Here is a 20,882-nt window from a genome sequence, read left to right as displayed (position 1 = left end):
AAAGTTTTGGAGGTTTGGGATGTTGGATGCATGGCGATCTTTGCCATGCCTGATTCTAAACCTGATTATCAATACAGTCTGTATGAACTGGTTTATTTATCCGCGCCTGTCATAATCACTGAGGATGAAGACTGCACAGATAAGTAACTTCCAGGTTATCTGTTGAGTGATGTCTTTAAATGCCAGTGTCTGTCTTTTCCTGCTGTAGATACCGAGTGGCAATCTGGGTATGTTTGGCAATAGCGGAGCAGCACAAGCCAGGACCATGCAACAGCCGCAGCAACCGCCAGTGCAACCTCTTAATTCATCCCAGCCTAGTCTTCGTGCTCAAGTGCCTCAGTTTCTATCCCCTCAGGTTAGATGACACTTCTACTCATGAGTTTTCCCTTTCTCTGGAGCTCTTCCATATGCACTCTACTCTCCATATGCATTCTGTCATGCTCCTGAGGCTTTGCAGCTTCTGTTGCCTGGCTGTGTCTGTGTTGATTTATTTGTTAGCCAGTAAGCACGTTACACAGGTAATATGGTCTTGTGTGTATATTCCATATGTTATCTGTGTGGGCACATTCTCGTGTTCCTTTTTGCAAAAAAGTAGTGTTTCTAGAGAGCTAAGGAGTTTGTTCTCAGCTCTTTTTCTATAAATGGATATTTGAGTGTGGTCATTAAGATTTGTATTAGAGCCTCTTGTTAATTTTTTGGTAGTTTGTGGTACTACTTCTGGTAATAGTAATCTTTTCCAGCTGATGTCTTGTGACTGTTATTAATGGCTTACACAGTTGCCAGTGTTAAAAGTAAATGTATGATGTTTAATATACTGCTTTTTTTTAGGTTCAAGCACAGCTTTTGCAGTTTGCAGCAAAAAACATTGGTCTCAGCCCTGCACAGTTAACCTCGCCAATTAATAATCCTCAGCATATGACGATGTTGAACCAGCTCTATCAGCTGCAGCTGGTAAGTTAAAAGATATGGCAAATAAGCTCTAAATCAGAATTGAAAGCATGAAGATAAAATAAGAGAATGGCTAACTAAATTTTTAAATGGATGTGATGGATCTTTAAAGCAATCAGATGCTGATTTCTTTGATAGAGTTTCTTTTTAAGGAAACAAAATCGTTGTTTTTGCCTCAGGCTTTATAAATAGTCATTTGTGGAATAATTATCCTTTACAGCTGATGAGTGGAACTAAAAAGTCAGTTGTCTTTGTACCGGTATGAGTAACATAGTACATTCTCAAACAGCACTAATCTGTGTATTACATGCCAATATATGCAACCACTTGACCAACTGAGAGATTTGTGTCACAACATAACAAGAGAGAAGTCTCCGCAGTGCTGGTCACCTGAGTTACCTGGAGAACTTCCTTCAGTGGCCTCACTAAAGAATAAAGTGTAGGGTGAATTTCCTGTAATTAGTGGAATATATGTTGAACACATCATGTGATAAGAATCACTTGTTTTTGAAAAGTTGTGTACTTTTGCTATATTTGCAGTTTTTACATATGTATATGTGTGTATGAAAATATTTAATTGGATTTTAAGAATATTTTAAAAAGAGATACTGCTAACAGAAAGTCAGTATTTGCTAGGGTTAAACATAAAATTGTGGATGACAAACTAGCTTAGTTGCTGATCTCAATGTGCTAGTCAGACTCTTTTATTAGTAACAATGTTTGAAACTATTACTCATTTATGGTTATGTTTCCTAATTTTGAGGAGCACAGCATTTATCTCATGCCATAGTAATAACTGAACAGTACCCAGCTGCTTGAAAAATATCTGTAGAGAACTCCTTTGGATTTTAAATTCATGTGCTTCAGAGAAACACCTTGAAAAAAAAAAATTTACTGCCCAGTTAATCATATTAAAATTGTGGAATTTTTCTGGAATAAAGCAGAACAAATGATTAAATACAAAGTGTTGTCAGAACTCAAAATGACCAAAACAAAAGTAACTATTGGTACATATCCTATTTGTATAATATTTTAAACTTCTGGTTTGATTTTTGCTTTGTTACAATTTTTTCAAAAAATAATAGGTTCCGATCTTAAATGACCACTTATTGTTCACAAACTTAGTCATCAGGTTTTTTTATTGACATCTTTGGTTTAAAACCAAAGCAATGAACACTGGACTTAAACAAATGTATTATAAAATACATTTGTAACAAGATTGTTACTTTTGCTTCATTGACTGTTTTCAGAAAACTCCAATGTTTCTGTCTTTTCTATCTTACAATGTACCAGAGCAGTTCAAGCAAGCTTGTTTGGTTTATCGTATATGTTAGGACCTCTGACCTCTCATTTCTGTCTTGTAGGCGTACCAACGTTTACAAATCCAGCAGCAGATGTTACAGGCTCAGCGTAATGTTTCCGGACCCATGAGACAGCAGGAGCAGCAAGTAGGTTTGCCTGCCAGTTCAATCTCACCATGAGAGTTAGGTTTCAATAGCTTAAAGAGATTGTACTACATTATACCAAAGCAACTAAAGTATCCTTAGAAACAATAGTATAGTGCATGGCTTGAGTATTGAAAAGAAAAGAGTGCTAGACTAATAAAGCTGTTTCATAGCATTCAGTTATTGGAGGAAAGCTCTTCAACCCTTAATACAGTCAATTTTTATTTATAAAGAGACCTATTGTGCTATTTCACTGTAGAGAAAGGCACAAGAAATCTAGTGTCTTTTTGTTCAACTGAGCGTTTATTGATTCTTTTTCTTGCCAGGTTGCACGTACAATCAATAACATGCAGCAGCAGATCCAGCAGCACCAGCGCCAGCTGGCCCAGGCCCTGCTTATGAAGCAGCAGCCTCCCCCTCCACATCTATCTTTGCACCCCTCTGCAGGCAAATCAGCCATGGATAGCTTTTCACCCCATCCCCAGGCTCCCGGCCTACCTGACCTGCAGACCAAAGAGCAACAGTCTTCACCGAACACCTTTGCTCCTTACCCTCTTGGTAAGTGTCCTTCATTAAAGCAGTTCCATATGAAAAAGACAAGGGAGTATATTTCATTAATTCAGCATCTAAATATTTTGCGACACAGTATAATAAACACAGAAATAGAAAATATATGTTTATTAAATAATGTTGAAATGCCAAAACCAAATCAGGGTACTACATGCCTATCTGGTGGCTGTTCAGGTGGGCTGTATTTGCTCACCAGTGCTCTGCCTACAAATATCAGAACAGAAGATTTGCTTAATTAACTATCTACCTATGTTGCTATTTATGAACTAAATACAACATGATGCTGTTAATCTATAAAATACACAAATGTCATCTCGGTAATCATAGAATGGTTTGGGTTGGAAGGGACCTTAAAGATCATGTAGTTCCAACCCCCCTGCCATGGGCAGGATCACCTTCCAGTAGACCAGGTTGCTCAACAGGAATATCATCTGGAAGTCCTGCAAAATCATCTTTCCACTCTAATCCGCACTGGTAAGGCATCAATTTTGGTCAGTGTATTTCAAGAAAGATATGAATCAGTTTGAAGGAATGCAGAAAGAGTGTTTTTGTTGTGCAGGTGATTAGACATTTCAAAAACACAACTGCTAAGGAAAAAATGAAATCCTCTGCTCACCTCAGTCTGAAGAGGAGACTTAAGAGACATGCAGGAATCTTCAAAAATGTGAAAGATGGCTACGAAGAAGTTTTCTTGTATGTGGCTAATGCAAGAGGTAATAAACTTTTGTTGCATAAAATGAGATCTAGTTAAACATTAAGGATCACTTATTTGCTTTAAGCAAAGTAGAGTACTGGACTAAATTATCTGGGAACTTTCTGAAATCACCTTCACCAGTCATTTTGTGGTAGGTTAGACATAGATCTGTCAAATATGACTGATGTAAAAATAATCGATTTGGCCTTGAGACAGAGTGAACAGAACAACCTTTCAGACCTGTTCTCTGTGTGATTGTTTGATGTACGCTACAGACTTCATTTATGACATAAAGGAATTAATTTAATCTCTTTGTGACTCTCTTTATGCTGTGTACAATAGAATTGCCAAGCTTTATCTACCATGCAGCAGTTAAGAAGGTAATTCTGACTGCTGTGGTGAGCTGTTATAGCAGGGAGCATCAGAAGGCAAAAGAATTTATGAATTAAAGACCTAAGTCTAAGAGGTTCTTATCATATCTCGGCTTCCTGTGGTCTGCTAACATTCAGGATTATCTATCAAAAAGGACCCAGATTTGTGTCATAGAAGCCTGTCAAAATTATTCCCTAAATACTGCCTGAGGGATTTTGTTTTGTGTATACAGAATATATGCCCAAATAGTATAATACCTGCTCTGATGAATAGCAGCTGTTTGTATGACCTTTTAATTAGTTGCCTTGTTTGGGATTTTTAAAATGTTGTTAGCAAAATAAAATGGCAGACATCATGGGAGTGTGCTGGTGAGACATTAGGAATATTTTGGCTTAGCAAAGGAATGCTGCAAATTCTTCACTGGTTTAAATGTGGCATTCCAGTGCATTCTTCCAGAGTACCTTTTCTGAGGCAAGTGAAGAGACTGCAAGTAGAAATACTGACAGCTTTAAAATATTATCCCTATGTCTATTTGATTTTTCTCCTCCTTTTAGCAAAATTTTAACATTTTGTGAGTTCTTGGGAGTTACAGGGGCATTCTCATAAAAGCAAAAGTTCTTGACAGCATGTTGAAAATGTGCATAGTAAATTACTACACATACATACAGATGTCTGAAAATCCATGTTTAATAATTTCCTTAGCTGGATTTTTAAACACGTTTTTTAATCCTCCAGTATGTTTTGGATACCTAATGACCTGTTTCCCCTTAGCTGGACTGAACCCGAACATGAATGTAAATAACATGGACATTACTGGTGGCTTGTCAGTGAAGGATACTTCTCAGTCCCAATCTCGCCTTCCTCAGTGGACACACCCCAACTCAATGGATAATCTGTCTAGTGCTGCTTCTTCGCTTGACCAGAACTCCAGCAAGCACGGTATGTCGCATTTAATCTCTGTGTCAGCCTGGCTTTTTTGAGACTTGAGTCATATTGCAATTGTAATTTTTTTTCTCATGTTACTATTTTTGGTAAGTGCTCATAAATGGTTGATACAGAGCACCCTTTGAGACTGTGATATTTTTAAGATGACTTCTGCAGTTGTATTCAGCAATGCATTGAAGTTCTTGCAGCTATCACATCCTACATGCAATGTAGGAATGGGGTTTTCTGCTGAATTTTGTTGCTCAGAACATGGCGTTCAAGTAAAATGAGCCATTAATGTTGCAAAACAAGCCCCACAAGCTTCCCCTTACTCCAGATCTGCATACCTTCAATCCAAAAAAACTTTACATTGGCTTTCTCCCACAGTTTTTCCAATATCATCAACCTTTCACAGCCAGTCCTGTACACAGGCATGATGAATTACATAATTACCCACCCTGGGAGTTAAGAGCACAAACTTCATATTTTTCCAGAAGTGATTGCTAATCTGTTTGAACACCTTTATCCCTAACGCCTCCAGTATCCTGAGTCGTTTATTCCTTTATTTCCTGTACCAAGTTTATTCTGTTAGAACATGGTGCTCTGTTAACTTTATAGTATCCTGGATTTTATTATGACCAGCAAGAATTATTTCTTTTATAATAGCTTTTTTTTCTGCAAATAGCTCTACTGCTTATGCCAAATTGTTGTTTGATAGAATCATAGAATCATTATGGTTGGAAGAGACCTCAAAGATGATCAAGTCCAACCGTATACCTGATGCCACCATGCCCACTAAACCATGTCTTGAAGCGCCACATCTAAACGTTTTTTTGAACACCTCCAGGGATGGTGACTCCACCACCTCCCTGGGCAGCCCGTTCCAATGCTTAACAACTCTAACAGTGAAGAAGTTCTTTCTAATGTTGAGCCTGAACCTCCCCTGGCGCAACTTGAGACCGTTTCCTCTTGTCCTAAAGTTTGTAGGATAGTTTGTAGGAACATGAGAATGGCCATTTCAAATCATCCATCCCGTCAGCAATGAATACCTAGAGAAGCATGAGAAGAGGGCTTGCCTACAGTGATGCTCCTTAGTATGCTGTCTCAGCAAATTCCTACTTCCCATCACTGTAATGATTTGAATTACTTAGTCTCTTTTTGGCAGTAGTGTAATGCGAATTTCTTCAACTTGAGTGTCTAGATTGTACCAGTGGTGTGTGTCTCAGCTGTAATTCCTAGTAAGGCTTCAGAGGCTGTTAAGCCTTGCTTACTGTGTTTATATTTTATTTTTCTTTTTTATCTTTGTAATACAGAAAGGAAAAAAGACAATAATAACAAAATAGAGGGACTGATGAAATTCCATACTCAAAATTAGTCCCAGTCCTAAACAAAGCCTTTCTATTTCATTCATTACAGGTGCTATACCTGGAGGTTTAAGTATTGGTCCTCCGGGAAAGTCCTCCATTGATGACTCTTACGGCCGGTATGATCTGATTCAAAACAGTGAATCGCCCGCCAGTCCACCCGTAGCTGTTCCTCACAGCTGGTCACGTGCCAAAACCGATAGTGATAAAATTTCCAATGGCTCCAGCATAAACTGGCCACCAGGTAACAAAATACAAAGCATTTGTCTTAAACTGATGTCCTCAAAACATATTGTTGGTTTTATTTATTGAATCCTTGTGCCTTCTGATACAAAGGAATGTTGGACAATTGTGACTTTATATACTCTTCTTTTTGTTATATTTGAAACAGAGTTTCATCCAGGAGTGCCATGGAAAGGACTGCAGAATATTGATCCTGAAAATGATCCCGATGTAACTCCTGGAAGTGTTCCAACTGGGCCTACCATAAACACCACGATACAGGATGTTAATCGCTATCTTCTCAAGAGTGGAGGTAAACACACAAATTACTTTCACATCTGTGTATACTTTCTTTTTCTTTCCAAAAAAATTGACTTCATATATTAAGGTTGTAGTATATTTTTGCATGTAATCCTAATCTAATAATGTGTCTGCTCTGAACTTTCACTAAAAATCCAGAAATACTTGATTTAAATATGGGACTAAGAAGTTCCTGGATTTCCATGGGAATGTGAATATTTTTATATTGGAAAAGGCTGTGAGATGTAACATAAAATTCTGTGGTCACTGGAAGTTTTTGTAACCTGTAACACTTTGTTTTGAACCAGATTTTGCTCTCCATATTCACCACCCTCTTACATACGCTTTGTGAAATACTGAGAAGACACGATACAGTTGTTGCTGAGGCAGCAGGCTTCTGTCACACTAATTAATTGTATCTTTGTTAGAAGATCAATCAGCAAAATAAGTTAGAGCTGTGTTATCACCAAAACCATCAAAGAAAAGAAAAAATAGGGAATTTACTAGTAAACTAGTATTTCCCAGTGCCATTTCCATTCCTTTTGTCTTGGCAGTGCTTACTGCAGAATTAAAAAGGTATTCTCTAAAACAGTAAACTATTGGGACTCTACTAGTTGTTACCTAGAGGTACTGAAAGTGGATCAAGGGAAAGGTGGCTTGGTTTAATTGTGATCAGTGTCCTGAAATAGGCAAGTTACGTACACTGTATTAGAGCACGCTGATATGCACAGGAATAGTATAATCAGGTTGTCAAGAAGCACCTGTCAGGATTAAAAATGTGGATTTTGTTCTAGTAGTTACACCTGTGATACCTGCGTAGATTATGAATCAGAACTATCCTTGAAACGGGTTTCCAGCTCTGGGCTTGTTAACTCAGGCGAAGGGATGTGAAACCTGAGGGAAAGGTGGCAGGGATTTTCATTGCCTTGAATGATTTTAGCTGTCTCTTAACCAGAAAGCAATCTTTATTTAAGCTGAAACATGAAGTATTTGTGTGCATGAGTAATGTTGAATTAACTTGTAATGACCCAAATGTACTTCAAGGAGCAGGCAACCTGGATGGTTTGAAGTTATAAAAACAAAAATATAAAGACATAATTCAGTCACAGTTCAGATATAGTGTACACAAGAAATACTCCCTTTAGGCCAAAAGCGTAGCCCTACAGAGCTATACCTGTAACTTAGATGATGCCTACTACAGATCTTCCTTCTTTATATAGGGAGAGTATACGTGAGCTCTGTTGGTGTATGATCTGTCTGTGGAATGAAGAAATAATTACTCAGAGGGGGTCAGTATAGCTGATCTTTGCAGAAGTAAACGGGCCCTCTAGAGCCAAAACCTTCTGAAAAGCAGTGACTGTTGGGGTCCATGTATGCTTCCTTTCCTCATTAGCTTTTTAACTTGTTAGTAATATAGTTTTACTAAAAAATGTAGTTGCTGCATCTGTTTCTTTATGCTTGTATAACCTAGGTGTTTGCCTCTAGGTAAGATTATCTGTTGTTATCAGTACCCCTCCATATGAAATTGGGTCTTTCATGACAAGCTGCCAGGAGGAGATGGTCTTTGAATACTGCAGCTTGAAGTACATGGATTGTATTCACAGAGCTGATCTCCATTTGGAGGGCTAGGCTGGTGTATACTGTCCTTGCACTGTGCACTGAGACAAATCTTAGGCTTTTGGGTTGATTTTTGGTTTACCTGGTTTGCTAATGAAGCTTTGCAGGGTCAGCTACTATGAGCTGAAAGTCTTAGCCACATGGAATTCAGGAACAGGTTCAGCTCTGTGGGCATATAGGCCTTTGCATCTGATGTAATTCCCTCACTGCTGCCTGGGGAATAGATTATTTCCAGAGAAAGCCTTGATACAGAGTTATTTTGCTTGAGAATATCTGTATTGGTGTCCTTTGGAGCGCAGTGAGTCTGGATCTGGGTAAGGTAAAGTTTGGTTAGTTGCTGTTCCAGTTGAAAATATAGCCTGTGTTTTTATTGAGCTGTGAGGGACGAGATTGTCCTTTTACTTCCTCCCTTCTACCTCAGTACAGCGCTCTTTTCCAAAGAACTCGCCTATTTTTATTAGTCGGTTAAAGATGTTTCAGTATCACAGTCTAACTATGTGTGTCAGGAATGGAAAGTCACCTAGGATACACAATTTTGTTGGTGGCTAGAGAGAATACTTCCAGCTCTTCTGGTCTTTATAATGAAGATACTTTATTTTATGTTCAGTTTCTTTCATTTGCTGCCAGTAAGGAAATTGTATGTATGCTTTTATAGCTCCTCAGATTGTAAATGATTTACCAAGATGGTTTCAGGCTATTTCATTTATATCAGTTATCAGTTTGAGAAGAGATTGCTAAAATATATCCATGCTTTACTGAAAGTCTGCAAAAATCCAAAGATGTTTGTGGGCATTAGGGTGTAGGAGAAGTGCTTACCTTGAGTAATTTAGGACGAATCACCCATGGTAAGAGTTAGTTTATCATAATACATTTATGCTCATCTACAGTTGCCATTGCTTAAGTCAGCCAGTAGAGCACCTTTATAAATGAAGCCTGTTCCTTGAGACTAAACAGTTTTAATACTGATTTTTTGAGAGTGTCATGTATCTTAAAGGAAATGCAGAATTTATCTTCTGCACAGGCAGTAGTACATTTGCTACTGTGCCAGCTTTCTTTTCTTTTCTTTTCTACTAAAGACTTCTGCTTCACTTTATCACCCTTTCTATAACATTTCATTCCTAGACTTCAGAGACCAGGCTGATTAAGGAAAGTGCCTTGCATGGTTTGTATTTTCACATAAGAGATTTGCTTATGTCACATCAAACATCATTATGCCCATCTTTCTTAGTTGCTTCTCTGCTGGTTCTGCAGGGTCATCCCCAACATCATCTCAGAATGCCACGCTGCCTTCATCGAGTGCCTGGCCGCTTAGTGCCTCCGGCTACAGTAGCTCTTTCAGCAGCATTGCATCCGCACCTAGCATTGCAGGTACGAAAAATGGCCTTTCTACTTTTGCATCCTTCTGCATTCTGAAAAAAGGCCCTAGAAAGTGCTTTCCCAGTTATTACAGTAGTGCTACTATAGACAGAAGCATATTTTTTTAGTACTGTGCTAGGTAGGCAGCAATCCTGGCAGCTCTTCCAGTGGTGTGCATTGGATCGTATGCCTGGAATTGTGCTAAGGAAAAATGTATTCATTCCACTTGGTGCCACGTGCTATCCCTCTGTATTGGCATCGAGATCTCTTAATGACTATTTCCAGTGCAACTTTGAGAAGGAATATTGTCTAGGACCTCAGTAGAAACACCCCTATGACCCTATGAGACCCTTCCAGTAAGAGCTGATACAAAATTTTTGTTAATAAACTCACTGTTAGAAGTGAACCATCTTCAGCTCAGGAAAAAGTTTAGTAGTACCTCAGGGAGGTACTCTGCATGGCTGTGGAGAGGTTGGATTTGGGGCTTCTAAATGTCTTTTAATAGTCAATCTAAAGCCTGATGCTCCCCTATATGGTTGAGCTTGTAGATGGTCTAAATAATTACCCCATTCTTTTTAATGAGCTATAGATTCTGGACCATCTCTCTGCAAACCATGGAAAGTTTGCTTGTGAACTGGCTACCTGAATATTCAGTTTGTCCCATTATAAAAATGTGTTCAGGCTATGGTATGGATTGCCTTAATATTTTCATACCTGATCAATGAAAACCCTCCACTACTTTGAACAAAGGAAGGTTCAACCTCCAGGTCATACTGCAGAACAGAAAACCAAAAGGGTTTGTTTGAAATGTTTTACTCCAATGAAAGGAAAAGAAAGGAATGGCTTGCTTTTCTTTTATCTGCCATGCATTTCTGCTTTATTTGCTTTTTATTTTTTTTGCAGTGTCATCTAATCTTTGTGTTAACCCCATGAGAAGTAGTGACATAGCAACACCTAATCGGTGGTAATGTGCATGTATCATGTGCTACATCGCAGGCTGAGCTGCTCTGAGTTCTAAAACTCAGGCTTTCTTCCTTTCTCCCCACCGTTTTGCCCTTGTTGATGTCTTCATCATCATTGTCAAATTATTTTTGTTGCTACAGTTTGCAAGAAGATGGGAGAGTGGTTACCCTTTCGCTTAAATTGTTATGATTCAGTATAAAATCATTGAATTCAATGATACAGATAAATAGAGGCAATTTGGGGAGTGTGTGTTTATAACTGAGGCCGTGACTTGGTGACTGGTGAATTTGGCTGCAGGACTAATAAAAAAACCTCAGTGGCTGCTTGATGCAAAGCACTGATTCAGTATAAGCTTAATCTGCCGGTTCCAATCCGGTTTTAAAAAAATTCACAAGATTTTTGCATCGTGGACTTTGTCAGACCAAGAATTTTCTTGCTGTCTGCAATCAACATTAAAGCGTTAAGGCAGCATAATCGCAGTATCGTTTGCTCTGGCAGAAGATGCAGTGATGTGACCATTTCAGTCCATTCCAGTCAAACACGTGCTGCTAATGTTCGTAGCCGTGGGACCGTGCTATGACAAGGAAATTGGACTCTCATTTCACAACATGTGTTGGTACAAGGAAGAAAGGCAGGGATGTAAGTCTGAAGGTGAATAAAGGGTTTTGTTTTGGTATCTGTAATTTGAACCAATTTTGTCTGCCACTCTGAATGCTAAACTGTATTTGTTATTCTTGGGTTTTGTATTATTTTAAAAAACTCTGATTTGGCAGGGACAGGAGTAAGATAGTTTAAAAACTGATTAGGGAAATAATAAACTGAACAGTAAAAAGTTAGAAGACTGACAGGTTGTGATGTGGTCTAATCTTCTGAAGACTTCATTTTTCTCAAAGACACTTGGGAGAAAAGTATCTGTTACTTTGAATATTCAGAAATACATTTTTTGTTGATCTTTGATCTTTGGAATTTTAATATATCAGAAGAACATATGGATATACTGGTTACTTTATACTAGATAAAATTAGTTTTGTAAGAAAAAGTGGTTAAGTTCTATTAAATCTTTGAGAGAGACCCATCTTGAAGTGTTTCATTATAGTTTTGATGAAATTAAATTTCAAATACTTAAGTGCGTTTTCTGGTCTTTTTCATGTATCATCTTTTATGAGAAAGCAAAATAGTAGGAGATTTTTAAAAGGGAACTGTATATGTAGCAGGTGTTGTGAGATTCATTAAATACAAAATTCTTTGAAAATGTAAGTACTAGTGTAAGTAGGTTCAAAGGATACAGGTTTTATATCAGTGAATGGTACAGAATGCTATTCTTTTCTCTCCTGAAAAGCTGGAGGACTATAGTCAGTGCAGAAGCTTGATGATTACCTACCCATCCTACTTGGTTTAACAGTTGTTGCTAACTAAAAATACACACCTGTATTCTTTTCTATTGCAGGTAAATTGTCAGACATCAAGTCTACGTGGTCCTCTGGCCCAATCTCTCACACACAAGCCTCTCTATCCCATGAACTATGGAAGGTACCCAGAAACACTACTGCTCCTACGAGACCACCTCCAGGCTTAACAAACACCAAGCCATCATCTACGTGGGGTGCCAGTCCCCTGGGCTGGACCAGCTCTTACTCCTCTGGTACTCTTGACTTCTGTGTTTTATAACACCGCAGTGCCTTCTTTTGATAATTGTTTGTTTTTCTCTGTGTTACAATAGTGAGGCACCCCATAGCTGTGTATTAGGCCCCAGCAACTTGAGGTTTAATACAAGTAGAGTGTGTCTGTTTTGGGGAAGAAGCTCATGCCTGTTTATTTTGGTTAGGATAAGTTGTAAATGAAGTTGTCATCTTTCAGGTGGTCATATTAGTAATTTTACGTAGGAGTTGCCAAATTACTTAACTCCAACTAGGATTTTTTTTTTTCCATTTCCTTAATTTCTAAAAATACCTTTTAAACATGTTTCTGGTTTTGTGGTATGATCTGTGACTGCCTACGAGGCTTCAAGATGAGCAGATCAACCCATGGAATTTAATATCGAACACAGTTTTGGAGCATGGATGTGAAGCATTTAGGACGTGATGGCATTGCAGGGCCCTCAGGGAGTGTCTTCATGCAGGCTTTGGTTTTTTAGACATCGTTGTTTTGCTTAAATACAAATACGAGAAACCATGGATCTGGCTATATAAATATGTATATCATGTTTGTTTGTGAAGTATTGTCAGCTTGAAATGTAAGTATTACACCTATTTTATAATGCTGACTATTTTATTAATCTGCCTTCACTAAGTTGGGAATTAAATGTTCTTTGCTCTTCTTGCCATTTATTTTTATCTGTTTTCTTCACCAAAACCCCACCTGGTGGGCAGATACCGCTGATGCCAGGATTCTCTCTTGAGCCTGAGTGTGGTCATGCGTGTGACTACAGAAGTACTGCGGTTTCTCAAATGCTACTCATAAATATCAAGCTTGTACAGCTTTTCATTGTAAAATACCAAGCAGAAGTTGGAAAAGCAGATTTTGTTGGTTATGTCCTTGTATCTTTAATCAGAACGTTGTCAGTGCAGAAGTATCTGTTTTGAATAAGTCATACACATTAATCTATCATTGGCAAGATAGCAGAATGCTGCAGTGCTATAAAAATCTTTTAATAGCCAGCAGCAATCTGAGCTTGGACATCTGAATTGCCTTTAAAATGTGTCTTCCAGATTAATTCTAATGTAACCTGAAGATACAGTTTGTTGCAATGTCATACCTGCATCCGCTAGTTTTCTAATAGTTATTGTGGGAATGTGAAAAATGCCACAGATCTTTTAAATGTAACAAAAGCAGGTTTCCATTCAGCAACATTTCATTCCAAAGAAGACAATAAATCAAGATGTGAGGAAACTGCTGTAGGATTTGTTTTCTGTAGCAGTAACACTTGCTAGTATGTGGTGATTCCAGATAAGTTTTCTTCTTGTAATGTGCTCTCCACACCGCGATAAAATGTTTTGTTGTGGAATTTGTATTGTAGGTTCTGCATGGAGTACTGACAGCTCAGGGAGAACAAGCAGCTGGCTGGTTCTTCGAAACCTCACACCCCAGGTAAATAGAATCGTACATAACTAGTTATGAAAAGAGACTTGTCGCATTTAAGAGATGGTAAGAACATTTATCAACCTTGGTTATTTCATTCATTTGAAGGGAAAATAATTATTCTGCATTATTACAAGAGTCTGTCTTCTACAGGGAATTTGTTAAGTTTTCAAAGTGCTGTCAAATCAAGTCTGAACTTTTAAGATGGTAATTAGTCATTGTGTGCACCATTTATGTATGTGTAAGTTTGGAGGTGAGTGATGTTTTAAAGCAGATGCAGGGATGTAAAAGTCTGCTCTTCCTATTATTTTTTTTTTCTGGTTCTTCTCCGAAGTCTGTCAAATCCTCTAGTCCTTTACGTAGTGTCATTCACAAGGAAGAACATAAACTAGAAAGCCTTGAATGTAGACACCCAAATTAATCTTGGGGAAAATTTAGTTATATTTATGAACAATGTGTTTTTCCTTTGACTTATTTTTGGACTTCTGTAGATTTTTAATGATAAATATAATTTGTATAACCTAAATTGGGAAATTTTGTGCACTGGACTGTAGGGAAGTCTTAAAAAGACATGATGTCTCAGTGAAGACTGTGATAAGTCTATAATTAAATTACTCTTATGGAAGAAAATTATTTTTTTTTCTTTCACCTGGACATATTGTTTGGCTTTTAAGACTCGTTTAGTTAACAAGCATTTAAAGTAAAATCACAAAAATACAGATAACCTTTTTCTCCCTTCCCTCTTGCCAGATTGATGGTTCCACACTGCGGACACTGTGTTTGCAACATGGCCCTCTAATAACATTCCACTTGAACCTGACGCAAGGGAATGCTGTGGTCCGATACAGCTCCAAGGAAGAAGCAGCCAAGGCCCAAAAGTCTCTGCATATGTACGTTTCTCTTCTCTTTCCTTTGTTATGAAGCCAGTTTTATCTCAGAAGCTATTTTCTTAGGCATTTATTTGCTAGGATTCAGAACTGACCACTAGTTAGTTTAATCTGATTTTTCAAAATTACCTGATAAGAGAGATCAAATAATTGGGGGGTAGGTGCTCACATACTACTGAATAAGAGATCATTACAAAACTTGATAATAGATATTCACCGTTAATAATGTGCTCAGTAAAGATTTGTCACCTATAAGGCTGCAAATAATTTGTAAGATGTGATGAGAATTCCAGAGGAAGCTCAGAGAGAGCATGAGACAAGGTTTTAGCTTTAGAGAGCAACAGAAAGCACAAAATCGGTGATAAAGAAAGAATGTGTTTATGGTGGTCACCTTTTTTAAAGGAGTTATGAAAGAAATTTATGACAACAAAATGTGCTTTTTAGGTGTTTTAAAATCCATGGGACTAATTGGCATACTATGCAAGAGCTGAAGAATTTGAGTGATAAAATGAGTGATGTTAGGGAGGATTAAGAATATAGACTGGTGTTTCAAAAGAATATTTAAGTGCTTAGAGTTGGAAAGCAATTTTCTTTATCAACAGCATGAGTATAATGAAAAATACAGGTCATAGTGGAAACGTCGTTTGGAACTAGCTATACTACTGGCCTGATTATCTTCCCTATACTTAGAAATTTAGGAGCAATGTTTACTCCATATATAAAGTTGCAACTACTTTCCCATTATGAATCTGATAACAGAAATGGTAGTAGTAATAATTATATTAATGACCATGTTGCTTTTTTAACTGTTGAGCGTTCCTTAATTAAATATTATGAAGCAGCATTCAGAATAATTGGAGTTGAAAAACTGACCCATCTCAGTTACATCAGTTTAGATGTAAGCATCAGGTAAAAGAAATAATGCCAAAGGCAAAATTAATATGTTAGTTTAAAGATAAGTGCTTATTTTAAATACATACGTGGCGATGTCCTTACATTATCAGTGATCTGGAAGGCCTCTGTTTAAATTATTTTTTTAATGTGTTGCAGCATAGCTATAGTTACACTGCTGGCAAGGACAGGACAGACCTTTCTGAATGAAAAGGGTTGAGCTATATATGTGTTTGGTTTGCTGGCAGGGTGACAATGGTAAAATACAACGGGATTTGTGGAAGCCAACAGGACAGTATTAGAGTTCCAAGAGATATCAGCCACTATCTATTTCACAGATAAATGTTTACATGGAGTTGATCACTGGAAAATGCATTGCAGAGCCAACAGTCTCAGATCCCATCTTGTATCAGCAATAGTGTGGCCAGCAGGACCAGGGCAGTGGTCGTCCCCCTGTACTCGGCACTGGTGAGGCCGCACCTCGAATCCCGTGTTCAGTTTTGAGCCCCTCACCACAAGACATTGAGGTGCTGGAGCGTGTCCAGAGAAGGGCAGCGAAGGTGGTGAGGGCTGTGGAGCACAAGTCTGATGGGGAGCGGCTGAGGGAGCTCGGGTTGTTTAGCCTGGAGAAAAGGAGGCTGAGGGGAGACCTGATCGCTCTGCTCTCTACAACGGCCTGAAATGAGGTTGTAGCCAGGTGGAGGTCAGCCTCTTCTTCCAAGTAACAAGTGATAGGACAGGAGGAAATGTCCTTAAGTTGTGTCAGAGAGGTTTAGATTGGATATTAGGAAGAATTTCTTCACCAAAGGGGTTGTCAAGCATTGGAACAGGCTGCCCAGGGAAGTGGTGGAGTCCCCATCCCTGGAGGTATTTCAAAGACGTGTAGATGTGGTGCTTAGGGACATGGTTTAGTGGTGGGCTTGGCAGTGCTAGGTTTACAGGTGGGCTCGATCTTAAGGGTCTTTCCCAACCTAAATGATTCTATGATTCTGTGATTTGATAAGAGAATAGCTTGCTCACACTCTCCGTCTCTGGTTGTGTGGGGGTTTTGTGCTGTATAAATTAGGAACAGCAGTGATTAATACGTTTTGAAAATTAACGTAAAATTTTATGAAGAATGCACAGTTTTCAAAGACTGCGTTTGAATCTCTTCACTTACATATTTAGGAAAGGTAGAAATTCTTAAGATGTGATTTTCAGCAAGGCGCATTTGCACAAACTCAACTAGTTGATGGCTTCCAAACCAGAGGCTGCGGTCAGGGTGTGAGGGGCAATAGCCATTGCAAACAGGTTTGTATTCCAACGAAAGCGTAGTTGTTAATGTGTATGTTCAGAGTTACGTGCCATGCAGTGGTGAGACTGAACTAATACAGAGAACCTGGAGGTTTAGGCAGACAGTGCCAGGTAGATTTATCTTCCGTTCTTCTTTAAAAACTCTTAGGCTGCAAAATAAATTCTCAAAGAAAAGAAAAGCTAGGTTCTTGGAAGAATTCTACATTCATTGCCTTAGTCATGCAGTTATTCTGGTCAAACATATACAAAGGAAATTAATTATAAACCTAGTATTAAAGAAAAGTGAGATTTCAGGAAACGGGGGGCAGGGGGGGAAGACAAAACCTTCAACTTTACAGGGCAAGTGGTGAGTTGCATTGAAGTACAAATCAATTGTCAGAGTACAGACATTGGAAATATGTTCCCAGCACAGCCAGTGGATTTCAAGTATATCTTCAAATAAAAGCAGGAATAAGCATTATACACAGAAGAGTTGAACTGCACATCAAAGAGTTAATGTTAACCATTGTGATAAGACCTTTAAAGGTATGAAAGCATACTTGTTTGTAACGTGAAAAAAGAAGGATTTTCTAATCTTTGAGTCTCTGTCTTCTGAGAGCATTTAAAAAAGGAGGAGGAATTACATACCTCACGGGCCAGAGCTTGCTTTGTTACATTATATGATGCATTGTTGGACCTGTATTTTGTATCTTGCCTTTTTAGTAAAGCAAAGTGCCATCGTTACTACAGGTCCCACTGCCCAGTGCTCAGAAATAATAAAAGCTACAACATTTAAGCAAAAGTACAAGCGGGGAAAGGAGGCACTGTTACCAGGCGCTTGAGCACAGACTTAGAAACTGTATTTCAGCCTTTGCTGTAACTAAAAAGTTACCATCGAGTGTGATGGCTGTAGACACCCTGAGGTGCGAGGTGTCTGAATTTTATACCACTCATATATCTGGCAGATTTAAAAAAAAAAAAAAACTGACTTCTTTTCCTGGTTAGTTGATTTTAAAATGCACAGCAAATGATTAAATCTGTTGCAAGATTTAAATACTAGAGTATATTCTTTGATGACAAATTAATGTGAAGAGAATAGTTTTGACAATGTATTATAACAACTTTGTCATTGTTGGCATTGTTTGTTACTGATATTGCCAGTATCTTTATGCCTAAATAGAGTACAGCTTTCCGCGATGCACGTTAGTTAAACAGGGCAGTCTCCACACATATGGCTTTGTGTGTTTGCCTATGGATCTAGAACGGTAAATAGAAAATAGGACAGAGAAGTCTTTGTTGAAGAGTCGGATTGCTAAAAGTGAGCAGTTGTGGCATAATTCTTCACCTCCAATTGAACTTGAGGGAACATGGATTTGCATCCATCTCGGATCTTCCCAGAAGTGCCTTTTGCACCCCTTGTTTCACGTCGCTGCACCTTTTGGTTTTATCCTCAGGTGTGTCCTGGGAAACACTACCATCCTGGCCGAGTTTGCTGGTGAGGAAGAAGTCAACCGTTTCTTAGCACAAGGCCAGCCACTGCCGCCCACCTCCAGCTGGCAGTCCAACACTGGAACCAACCAGACTCGCCTGGGCTCCTCGAGCAGCTCTCACGGCTTGGTGCGCAACGACGCCGGCCACTGGAACCCCCCCTGCCTGGGGGGCAAGGGGAGCAGCGACCTGCTGTGGGGTGGGGTGCCTCAGTACTCCAGCAGCCTTTGGGGACCCCCCAGCACCGACGACGGCAGAGTTATCGGAAGCCCGACACCTTTGAATACTCTTCTTCCGGGTGATCTTCTCAGTGGGGAGTCCATCTAGGAAACGAGAGAAACAAAATGGAAATAACAATCATCAGCACTAAAGGAAAAATAAAAATTGTAACCCTTTCCAGTCCCGGGCTTGATGAAGAATCCAGCTTTAACAGATCAGACTGGCAGCCCTTTTTAGTACCTCTGTCCAATATCGAATATGAAACTGCAGAAGTCCTTGTGAACTGTTCATGAAACAGTATGGGCTACTTTTGGTCAGTGTCACGTGCTATGACAGGTTTTATTTTTTTCATGGCTTTTTGTTTTATGTTGTCTTTTTATGTTTGTATGGTGATTTTTCAAAACAAAGTATAAAAGCTGCTTAGAATAGGTCTATCATGAAGGGCACTTTTCAGAATTTGGGCTGGAAAGGGTTATTTTATCAACTGGGTGGGGGGGAGGGGAAGGGGGAAATGAAAGCCTATTTAAAATGAGCCTGTGACTATTATGCACATTACCAGAGGCGGACCCAATAATCAGAAAGGGTGAAGTGTGATATTTACCATTGGTACAGAAAAGTAATGAATCTGAATGGTAACTCTTGACTGTACAGGTTGGACGGGGGGGAGGGAGGGCAGGGTTGGGGTATCTCTGTGTCCACTACTCCCATGGATCTGCCTATGCACATTACCCTTGTTTCATTACTTTTTCATGTCATTTTTTTTTAATCCCAAAAATATAAAAAGTAAAAAAAAAAAAAAAACAAAAAAATACAAAAAAAAAAAACCACAACAAAAAAAAACATATCAACATGCAAATACTTGAATCCAGCAGGCCAATAACAAAATGTGAACACTTTCTAAGTCTAATTATTACACTTCCAGGTTGGCATCAGTACACAAAAAACAGGCTCTAAGAATTTTTTTTAAAGTTCGGACTATATGTTTTTGTTGGAACAGATGTATGTATGTGAGTGTGTATGTGTGTGTGTGCGTGCGTATGTGTGGTTTAACTAAAAGTGTGAATTTTTTCCTTTTATTCAGTATATGCTTTTTGTTTGCTCATTGGTCAAATGTTTAATTGTTATTAGCTTCTAACTTTGCACTGAGTGTCCGCAGCCCTTCTTGTAGCTAATCTTATAATGTTAAAAAGAAAAAAAAAAAAAGGAACTGATAGAAGGGGCCGGCGACAATTCACGTGTAAATGTTTACTCAAGGACTCTTATCGCATTTTAAAAATTACAGTGTGTATCTCTGGAGAAATAATATGTATATCTACCTTTAGCAGCTTTTTATTGTGGACTAATGCAAGAAAATTATTACCGGAGTATTGCACCATTTTTCCATTCGGAATATAAAGTTTAAAAAAAAATACTCTTGTTGAACTGTGGCCATAGATAATTGTAAAGAATTGATAGTTCCCTTGCAAGCAGGAACAGAAACAAGCACTTGGACATAGGTTTTGACTGCTTTTGGAGGAGCCAGGAGTTTTGGCTCCCACCTGTTTACAGACCTTTTTTTCTCCTTCAAACTTTAAAATAAAAAAGGAATTAAAAAGAAAAAAAAAAAAAAAGAAAAAAAAAAAGACTTCCATCGTAAAGAAAACTATTTTCAGAATGAAGATATGCTACTTCAGAGCTCTGGGATTGAACAGTGTTGTTGTATTATTCTTTTCTTTGGCCATTGCTGTGTACTATTTTTGTTGTTGTTTTCCTCCTCTTCGTCAAAGTGGCGAAAACTTTGTGATCACTATCTTGCACATGGTGGAAGATGTCTCAGGAAAGCCGGGTTTCCCGAGGAGCAACTCCACACCATTTCATGTATTTTTAAAACCCAACTCCTAGCACTGAAGATATTATTAAAAAACAAAATAAAATAAAAAAAAGACAGTAAGAAAGAAGAAAATACCTAATCTAATGTGTAGCAGTTACATATTTACCAAATAATGGACTCAAAAGAAATAGATGTTTGAAGAGTGCTTTATATATTAAAAAATCGCTTTATGTTTAAAAAAAGATCAATGTTTTTGATTGTTTTGAAAGGAAGAAAGACAATGGAATAACATACACTTCAAGTATGTTTTAAAAATTATATGAACATTGTGCTCCCTGCCTGCTTGGATCAGGAAACTTGTGCATTACTTTTTTTTTTTTTTGAAGATTAGCTTTTTAATGGTTTTATCAGATTTAAAGGGTCCTGCAAGATTGCAAATTAACAAAAGCTGGTTTTATAGAG

The 20,882-nt window shown here is 38.3% G+C and overlaps 1 protein-coding gene across 2 annotated transcripts in view; it reads left to right on the top strand.

The window, feature by feature from the left end:
* The window catches only part of TNRC6C (trinucleotide repeat containing 6C), a 41,207-nt gene extending 22,103 nt beyond the window's left edge, over positions 1-19,104 (top strand). Inside the window, exons 9-20 of one of the 2 annotated variants that reach the window (XM_009695322.1) lie at positions 209-355; positions 829-951; positions 2,313-2,396; positions 2,720-2,951; positions 4,801-4,968; positions 6,370-6,561; positions 6,709-6,852; positions 9,708-9,824; positions 12,223-12,417; positions 13,792-13,862; positions 14,604-14,743; positions 18,358-19,104. In XM_009695322.1, the coding sequence (XP_009693624.1) occupies positions 209-355; positions 829-951; positions 2,313-2,396; positions 2,720-2,951; positions 4,801-4,968; positions 6,370-6,561; positions 6,709-6,852; positions 9,708-9,824; positions 12,223-12,417; positions 13,792-13,862; positions 14,604-14,743; positions 18,358-18,718 (1,974 nt within the window). In that variant the 3' untranslated portion in view covers positions 18,719-19,104. The remainder of the gene's footprint in view (positions 1-208; positions 356-828; positions 952-2,312; positions 2,397-2,719; positions 2,952-4,800; positions 4,969-6,369; positions 6,562-6,708; positions 6,853-9,707; positions 9,825-12,222; positions 12,418-13,791; positions 13,863-14,603; positions 14,744-18,357) is intronic. The other variant, XM_009695323.1, reaches the window with a different exon arrangement.
* The last annotated feature ends 1,778 nt before the right edge of the window (positions 19,105-20,882 follow it).

The sequence above is a fragment of the Cariama cristata genome, unplaced genomic scaffold (genome assembly GCF_000690535.1).
Source record: "Cariama cristata isolate BGI_N322 unplaced genomic scaffold, ASM69053v1 scaffold28172, whole genome shotgun sequence".
NCBI lineage: Eukaryota > Metazoa > Chordata > Aves > Cariamiformes > Cariamidae > Cariama > Cariama cristata.
The sequence above is the reverse complement of the archived record's forward strand: the minus strand, read 5'-3'. Positions and strand labels throughout refer to the sequence as shown.